Source organism: Gobio gobio (genome assembly GCF_949357685.1).
Source record: "Gobio gobio genome assembly, chromosome: 10".
NCBI classification, from domain to species: domain Eukaryota; kingdom Metazoa; phylum Chordata; class Actinopteri; order Cypriniformes; family Gobionidae; genus Gobio; species Gobio gobio.
Genome location: NC_137116.1, coordinates 47,073,923 through 47,083,922, shown reverse-complemented (window position 1 = coordinate 47,083,922; position 10,000 = coordinate 47,073,923). Strand labels below are relative to the sequence as shown.

General features: G+C 40.3%; 1 protein-coding gene across 1 annotated transcript in view; it reads right to left on the bottom strand.

Annotated features, from left to right (window-relative positions):
• The window catches only part of faf1 (Fas (TNFRSF6) associated factor 1), a 78,492-nt gene that overhangs the window by 40,324 nt on the left and 28,168 nt on the right, over positions 1-10,000 (bottom strand). Inside the window, exons 7-8 of the mRNA XM_079826351.1 lie at positions 9,916-10,000; positions 2,835-2,921 (exon numbers count right to left, since the gene is read on the bottom strand). The exon at positions 9,916-10,000 is cut by the window's right edge and continues 24 nt beyond it. Coding sequence (XP_079682477.1) covers positions 2,835-2,921; positions 9,916-10,000 — 172 coding nt within the window. The remainder of the gene's footprint in view (positions 1-2,834; positions 2,922-9,915) is intronic.

The window sequence follows — 10,000 nt, the reverse complement described above, 5'->3', positions numbered from 1 at the left end:
TCATTCCCATAGGTGCTGCATGAGGTTGGCAGTGAAATATGAAAAGAGCTCAAAAGAGTTTTGGCTCAGGATGTGTGTGTGAGAGATAGAACGGAGCGGTGGGAAATGGACCAATTAGACGCCTAATAGAACAAATAAAATAAACAAGAACATGAGCTACTATTGCTATTAATAACAGCAGTAAAAGGAACAGTGCACAGCCGATTAATCCTGAATACAATGAATTATTTTTTTCTGATTGCTTCATTTACAAAAGTCATAAAATAAAACTATTCTACAGTAAAACAAAGTGATGGACTGGCATTATTTACTGAGAGAAAATAAACCTTCAGAAATCTCCAGAATATTACAGTAGGATACAACAGAAAATGTGCTTACAAAACAACATAGTGCAGCCTAAGTTTGGGCAGAAAACATACCAAAGTTTGGGCAGTTAATGCCAAACACAGCCTGCAAACAGCAGTCCTCCAGTGGCCTGCCATATGAAGAAGCCTGTGTCAGCCCCTCAAACACACCACCACACGCATCCAGACTACACCCACTCAAACAAACAAGGGCTAAAACATGACTATGGTAAACAGCCCCCTTTGCATTTACAGACACTGCATAGGGACGTCAAGACAACCGCTAAGATCCACCCACAGATTCAAAGGCATAAGAAGGTACGCCGATTTTTACATTGTAATCCTTTTCTCCCGAGAGACAAATTTGCAATGCTAATTACAAATCCAGTTAAAATGGCTGCACTGTTTAAATGTTAACCGGTTAAACAGTTTCACTGCATAAATGGATCAACATCAAATCATATTTTCTTCATCTGACTCCCTGACAGTAATACAAAAGATGTATACAGAAGATGCACTGAGAGCCATTTCGAAACTGATAAATATATTAAGTTCAATCCATTTTGACAGTACAAGAAAAGAAATAAACCTGTCGCTAGCTCCTTCAGAACCAATATGCTTAAAAGCTCAGTTGGTGAAATGTAAACTGACTACTGATTAGTTTTCTATTTTTCTCCCTTATGAGGTGGAACAGAGTGCAGAGAGACTCGCTGTATATGAGCAAGTGAAGGGTAATGAAAGCACAGCAGAGCAGGCATTGACTCAGACTGCTGGTAAATGTATTTCTAAGCCTGGGCTGTCATGTTTATTGGTACAAATCCCGGGAGATGAGGGAAGGTTAATGAGATACGCGCAAAAAACGGCCTGCCTGCCATGCGAGAGCTTTGCGTCTAATGCACAGCTAGCCGCTTCAATAAGGGCCGGGGGTCATTATTAAGACTGGTGCTTTAATAATATAGCCCTCCCTATAAGCCAAGACGAGTTGAGGTGGAAAGCTGGTCTGTGGCCAAGTGCACACCGACCACACATAACCAATCACTGCTTGGGCATTAACGGTTTAATGTGCCTTAAACAGTATTCATGAGCAGTGCCCTCTTTATCAAAAAACAAGATTGTGGGTTAAGGTCTTCGGTGAGTGCACTTCAGCCCTGAAGTGGCCCGACTCAAGTGGGCAGTCTGTGGTGAGAGGGTGTAATTCAGTGACCTTGTGTCTGTTGTGCTTTTCGCTAAAGGACGAAACGATCTCTCCAACCGCCCTTTTAACAATATGAGCTAAATGCAATGGGTGAGATACATGAGCCTTACAAGTGCACACTGAAAATAAACAATGCAGTCATTGTTGAAGAGCTCTGTGAAACACTACTCATAAAGCTACTGACAATGGGGTCAGAGTCTTTTGTTCTGGTACTCTCAAATACTAAGTAGTCATGGGGTTTCTGTTTTATATTGTTCTTTCAAAAGTGGTAACCAAAACCATATTAATAGCTTCAGAAAAAAATTAAGTGGACAGATACATTTGACTCTTTTAAAAGATGACAATGCAAATATGAAGGTAAGAGGGTGGGGGCTGGGGGGGGGGGGGGGGGGGGCTTTCAACACCTGAAACGAACAGTGTTCAAAAAACATGTTTGTTCATCAGGCCACTCCCTTTGAAACAACACTTTCACTCAATTAAGCACCTGACACCAAATCAAGGCACAATGACAACCATAGACCAGAGAAACACATTACTCTTTCATGGTTTAAACACAAGTGCAATTTCCATGCTTAACTGATCAGATGCACAATGATAAGTAAAGGGAAAGTTCCCATGGTTATTCCACGGATGATTATAGTGGATGTCTAAGCTGGGAGGTGGGGTTCCACAGGGTTCGGTGTTAGGGCCATCTCTGATCACTGTGAACGAGTCGTGCTGAAAGGCTGGGAGCACGGAACAGGGCGGGAAAGGTCACTGACCCCCCACTACATGAGCTTTAATGTCCACACAGAGAGGACAAGGGAGAGGAGATGCTCTGTGACATCTTAATTAGTACCAACATCTTACTTTCACATCGGGTGATGCTACAGAACCACTACAGAAGTTTCTATTCAATTTGTCCAAACTTCCTCCAACGCATCCTAACTAAGGCACAATTTTCATTTAGTAATTTGTCATTTCAAAACGAAAGCAAAAATTCTGCATGGAGCAACAATTACAGCCAAATAGAACATATCTGAAGTTAATAGATTTTGGGTCAATGAGATTTTACTGTGGGCCAGGCTACCCGGCGCAACACAAGCGAAATAGAAACCAAGTGACGGAAAAGAAGATCTGTTGCTGGTCTTTCATTGTGGTTTTCTGGTCAGGACAAAAACTAATAAGCCTTATTCTATCAAGCACAGTTAGAACACGGTGACACATTTACTTTGTTGCTAATTATTCAGAGTTTACAGCTTATTCTCTATATATAATAGAATATATAATACAGAGAAAGGGGAAAAAATTAATACCGAGTCGTCTGAGGCAGAGGCAGGCCAGCCGTCCCACTGTTGATGCCGCACAGGGATATTTGTCAGGTCTGAAACGTTCCTTTTCACCTGAGATGTAAAGAGAATGTAACACTAATGAATACATAACCATAAACACATTCAAATTCATAAAAAAACGCTAGCAGAAACATTTCTTTAGACACTTTCAGAGCACAAAGTGCATGTGTCATTATCGCTATGATATAAGTGACTGGGATGGGAGGGAGAAAAGGCAAGTAGCGGAAAAAAGAGCTCTGTGTTCTCAAAATTCCTCAGATGCCTGTCCTAATGCCCAATGCCAACAGCCCTTCACGCGAAAAATGGACAGTATTTCCCTTCTGCTCTTCACCCCCATGTAACTGCACTTAATAACATTGCATGCATTTAAACAGTTGACGCTGGCCCCTGTTTCTACACCGCTGTTGGTTTAAAGCCCAACGCCAGGCTGATGTGCGGAGGACGGGGGTGATCAAAGCGGGCGTTGCCCAGAGCTGGATGGGCTGCAGATTCTAGTGCATTATCCCCAGAGAATGCACTACCCCGCGGCGCTAGATACAGAGGCAGAGAAAACTAGCCATTGTGGCGGAAAGCCCTCCGAGCGCATGGCCAAATCCCACCGCCAGCGTACTGAGTGGACATGTATCCTCTGCCAGACTGAGGACTCGTGCCCACAGAGGCAGAAGCGATGGGCACAAGATGCTTGTGAAAACAAAAGACATGAAGCAGGGTTGAAAGAGATGGAGTTAAGAATTCATTAGCAGATACAATCATAAACTTTATGTTGACAAAAATATGAATATTTATGAAGGCAATAATACTAAGGTTCTCAACTGGTGGGTTGAGAACCAAAAGGTATCAGTAGTGACATTGACAAGAGCGGGGAAAAACTACGCTAATGCAAATGATACAAAATGCATTTAATAAATAATAAAAATGGTAAGAATAATAATAATTGTGATGGTTGATTTATAAAAATAAAAAAAAATCTTCAAAGACATTTCGATACCAAAATGATAAAAACTCCTATTTATCCCATGTCATGTCAAAAATTAAGCATATTGTTGGATTCATGCAATTACATAATGTGTAATGTTTGATTATAAAGGTATTTTTGTTTACTTTTGGTACCGTCTTGATGTCCAAATGTAAAATCTGTGTCCTGAAGCAACCAAAACCAGTTAGGAACCACTGCATTAATTTATAGGCTTTCATAAGGATGATTTAAAGGTTTTCCAGACAGACAGAAACCTTTTTTTAATGTTTCAATAATACAGATATGTACAGAACCATGGATAAAGTCAGTTCCCTGACCATTTTGGTCAGGCAAAAACTCAATAAAGGGAAACAAATTTAGAATTTGACAACATCACCTTGGTCGGCTGAAGTCGAAATCTGCACCAACTCACACACACGCACACACACAATCAAACATCCGCGAGCCCACACACTGGGATGTGCGTTTTTCTTATTGAAGTGAGCAAGGGTCAGCTGGGTTGGCCAATGTTATTACAGAGTGTAATATCTGTGTTTGACCAGAGGGCTACAGGGATTTGGCCGCCCAGGCCTGACCGGCAGGCTGCCGTAAACACCGGCTCTTGGCTGTAATGAACCATTTAGGGTCAAATGGCACCGTGGCCCAAGAGAAAGTAGAAAGTAACGGCATCACCAAGGACCAGACAGAAGCATTTAGCTGCTATAACAAATCGGCCCTCTGCGAGAATCTGATATTTCACTGCTTTACTTCATTGGCTCTTTTTTATGAGCACTGCCCTACTGTCAATACACCTATACCCCTCTGTACTTCAGCCAGACTTCATCCCATCTTGACAAACATCCAACGAGAAGCTATTCACAGTTATTTGACTTCAAAACAAATTTAGCTATATTGGAAGATAGAGATGTGAACATTCTTGGCGCATAAGAAAAGAAAATGGCAAATAAAGCCACAAACACAAACCTGTCAGCGAACCAAGGTGGTATAAAAGTTCATTTATCAGAGATGGCTGGTTGGGTGAGGGGCTCTTTCTGCAACTACTGCGAATTATAATTGACTTACGACGAGAAAGCCCCATACTGCTGCAATATTCACAAACACAAGTGTCATTACCTATTCATGAGCTACGAATTCCTCCTCTTAGCAGTCAGGGGTCTGCAAATTAAAGCCAACATTACCCAACTAAATGAGAAAAAATATATACACGGAAAGGATAAACAAACAAATCCAGCGAATAACAAGTTTATTTACCACTGATTTCTAAGAGAAAGTAAAGAGAGTTTGAAGATGTTCGGTAACGGCTGACATTTGTTCTGTCTTGCCCAAACCGCTGCCCATAAGGAACAATGAGGTTTGATTAAATAACGAAGGAAAAGACTCAGTCCTATTAAATCCAGTTCCGCTGACATTTCATTTTAAATGTCACAATAGAGTTTCTAGCATCAGGGAACAGACGTCTATTGTGAAAAGGAGGAGGAAAAAAAGCAGATAATGTTGACATTATATCAGAAAATGCGGGAAGATCTCATGGATAAAGACATTTCAGCTGCCGGGATTATATACTTAAGGACTGCATGTAACAGCGCCTTTCATTTATAAAGGTTTTCTTTCATATATTCTCCAGTGTGGTTGTCATATAAGATAGATATTATATATCACCCATAGAACAAACATTTCCATGGTGTAGATGAAATGCACAAAATATACATTTTACATGGGGATAGTAGATGGACTGCACCAAATAAATAGAGATAAATAATAGTATTTGAGATGCAAGGCATCTGTGTATTGCTGCCCCCTTACTGACAGAACCTAAACTGCAAAGTTAAATTTGAAGATGTTCTAGATGTTCTATAAATATATATATATATATATAGTTTTGTGCGACTGGCAGATCATGTTAAATATTATTGTTAAATTCAATAATGTTATTAATATCTTCATATAAAAAGATAAGACCAAAATAATAGACAAAAAGATTGGTCCACAGTGCTTGAAAAAAAAAATTAATCTTACAAAATTAAATGCCTTGGATGTCAATAAACACGTACGCCGTCTCAGACAAACATGCGCACACACTCGCACATTAATGATCCAGTCTTTCTAAATGCCAAGTACTGGTAATCCTTGGCTGGAGAGAAATCAAAGAGAAGAAAAGGTTGCCATTAAACAGTCACAAGCTCTTCAACACCAGATGCCTTTCATTCACACTCTTTTACTCTCCATCCTTCTTTTCTTCCTCTGCGTTCATCTCTCCAGCTGCGGAGAGAAACACTGTGGGGCCGGCAAAAATCCCTGGGACGAGTCGTCTGGTCACGGACGGCAGAGCCCTATCGGACGGCCCTATTCTCCCCACCACTTTCCTGACAAACATTTGCTCTGAGGCTTAAGCGCAGCCCCGAACTCGGGTTTGGGAATGCCAATCAGAAGAGGAGAGCAGGGCCCGGGGCCGAATAGTGGAAGGGTACGTTCCCTGGGAGCCTGGAGGCAGAGCAAGAGCCTTTGGCAAAGACAAACAACGGGACAGCACTGAGGGACTCTCTTCTCTCTCTCTCTCTCTTTTGCTGCTCCTATTGATATGCACATGCAGAAAAGCATCGGCTGGTCTTCAGCAAAGACAAAAGATGAGCAGAAAAAGAAAGGCTGGAGAGGAGTCCTCTCCATATGTGGCTGCGAGGGGGTGAATGGGGAAAAAAGAGAGAGGGGAGATTGTGAGAGCTCTCTGTTGCTGTTTTGTTGCATTTTCACACAGGCCTTCGGTTTTAAGGGCCACAACTGTAAAACAAAAACTTCTCTCACTTGTTAGTAACTTTTCTCAACGAGACGTTTGTGATGAAACGTAGCGGATCCCCGCAGAGCTTTTCTTTCCCGTTCACACATCTATTTTCTATCATTTCGGACACAAAAGCGAGGGCTTGGACACGCTTGATAAAAATGTTCCCATCCCAAAAGAGAAAAAATCTTTCAGTGGAGCCAAAGTAACTAATGAACTCTACAGCTAACTAAACTAACTCTGAGATAGAGAGAGCCATTTAGAAAGTGACGTGCATCCAATAAGGTGTTCTCTTACAAAAACAGTTTGTATTGCATGCAATTTGTTTCTCCTTAGAAAACAAATCTGCTCTCTCTCCCCCTCGTTCTCCATCTTAGGAAGAAAGAACCAGAATGCCTGAGGATCAGGCCAGTTGGGGCCGCAGCGGTCCGTTTGATTCAGCTTTGTCCAGTCACTCGCTCCCCTACCAAGCCAACAGCTTCGCTTCCTGCTCCTCTTTTCTCTTCCCCGCGGGCTCTACTCTCCAGTTGTTGTAATCCCGGCAGAAACACTTAAGGTTCACAGTAGGTGCTCATCAAAACCATCTGCTGAGGGAAAGAGAGCGCTCACCCATCTCACTTTAATCTCTTCAATTAGCACCATTACAAACCTGTCAAGTAGTCTGATTACTGTAATGGTGACCAGCGCCATCAAGGCGGCAGTTTCGCCGGGAAAGGGATTCTGGGATTGCGTGGACATAGCTGAGGTGGGGAAAAGCACTTCTTCGGTCAAAAAAAGACAGAATTCTGACTTAAAGTCTGAAGTGAACACCTAAACGAATAGTTTACCCAGAAATTAAAATTTGGTTATCATTTACTCAACCTCATGTTATTCATAACATTAGTAACAGCTCACTGGAGCAGAAGATTTCCAATGATTAATGACTTAATCTGCCTGTCCCTCAGACACTGATTGGCTTCAGAAGACTTCGAATACAGCATACGGACTACTTTTTAATGACACTTTTATGGTGCCTGAAAGCCAAATTCTGCATAAATGTCCCTTATATGGAAAAGAGTGGGGATGTTTGTTTTACAAAAAAAAAAAAAATCACCTTTAATGTTTCACAAAAGAAAGTAAGTCATACAGGTTTAGAATGACATGAGGGTGAATTAATAAGGACATAATTTTCATTTTAGGGTACTTTTCCTTTAAGGAGGAATTTTTTCTCCCAAAATTCCTTGTGCTTCATACAATCAATATTTACAAATAATTGGAATTTCAAAATTCAATTTATGTATCCGTACACTCTAAAAAATGCTGGGTTGTTTTAACCCAAATTTGGGTCAAATATGGACAAACCCAGCCGTTGGGTTACATTTTTCAATTCAATTTTTAACCCAACAGTTGGGTTTGTCCATATTTGACCCAAATTTGGGTTAAAACAACCCAGCATTTTTAGAATGTATCTGCACCATTTTCTCTAACTTCACTCCAATAACAGATATGATCAAACCTTTGGTACATCAAGCTTATCCCATTGGAAATAAACTTATTTTTTGACTATGTCCAGTAAAATATCTAATAAAAAAATTGCTGCATAACGCATTAAGACTCGTTTTCATGGATTGCATTCTATTATACCAAGTACTACTTGTCTATCATTCAAGTGAAAAAAAATCTGTCGGTTCAGAAAGACAAAATATTCTTAATTAAAAAAAATATTTTTTAAGAGAGTTATTTTAAGAATTTTTAAAACAAGATAACACTTTTTTTTTAATTAAGAATAAAGATCATTTCTACAAATATCTGAATATCATATGTAGTGTTGCTTCTCAAGTAAACTAAACTTTTCTTTCACAGATTTTTTACAAATTTTAACTGGAAAATAAGACAAAATCTTGTCAAGAATAAAGATAATTTCTCAGAAAACAAGTCTGAACTTATCCAGTGTTGCTTCTAAAGTAAATGAATCTTATTTCAAGGATTTTTTTTTACATTTTAACTGAAAAGACAAAATCTTAAGAATAGGATTTCTTGCAGTGCTTATTTTAAGCCAGAAGCTGCATAAGTTAAACAAGAGGACTCGAGTTTAAAAACAACAAAAAAAAGAACATCACAGATGTCTGTTTCTTCAAAACGGCACTGCACAGGCCCAACATGACTCTCCTAGCACTGAGGGAGGGGTTCAAGTGGCGCTGTCAGTCCACGGGGAGCTTGTTACACTTGACGTGGTGCACGCTACCTGCTGTGAATAATTAATGGAGCCATTTCCAGAAAGCTGTGTGTAGGTTACTGGGGCAGGCCGAAGAGAATGCGAGGGAGTCGGGGAGGGGTTGTGTGTGTACAGAATGAAGTGTTCGGGTTTTGTATCCCACACAAACCAACCTTAAATACAACACAGTGTAGTTAAAAGGAGAGAGATGAAAAGAAAGGCATCGCACAGGTCTGATGGGAGAGGGAAAGGAGCTGATGAGCCACAGGGGGGTTTGTGCCGCTCGATACTGAGCTCTGGCTATTGCAGACACTGTGACACACAGCAGACAAGAGTCTTCCAAGTTGTTAAATTCAGCAGGTTAAAATTACTTCCAATATATATAAGAATATATATAATTAAGAATTTGTTCCCTTGTTTTATTAAATCATGGCCTCATTGAACTAATTTGTTCACTAGTTTTAATTTAAATAAAACAATGGAACAAATTATTACAACCTTGCCAGGATTTAGTGAAACGAGAGAACAAATTATTATCTTGTGTACATGATTTACTTAAAAACGAGGGAACAAATTAGTAAAACGTGCTGACATATTAGTAAGTCGTGGGAACAAATTGTTAATCCATGGACACGATTTTTTTTTCTCCTGCATTTCATGTGTGGGGCTCCATAATATATAACTTTATAACTATATATTATATTATATTTGTGTAAAAAGGTCACCAACATGCAAGACATATTAGTAGACCTGAATATCTGCCATGCAGAAAATATTGGTCACATGGCAATAATATGAATAGTTTCACCCAAAACACACAGTTGAGATTAGACATTTTGAAGTAATCATGAAGTCGGCAGTTTGGCGGCTGTTCTGAAAAGCAAGAACTTCGACTGGGAGATAATTAGCTTTGGCTCAATGAAGGCCTTAATCATTGGTGCCTATTATTTTAGCATGTAATAATTAAGTTGACGCCTCACCTAAAAATCAGAGAGTAGTTTTAGAGAACACGGGCAGAAACGCAGCAGAGAGACAGGCAGACAGCAGGTGTGGACAGAAAGACAGAGGGGCTAGGTGACAGACAGGTGTGTGGTTGTCTCACCTCCTGGATGGTTTTGCTGGCAGGGAAGTTGAGGCTGTAATCTCTCTGTGCTTCACGGTGGCTAATGACGAGCAGGTAGTTCTGA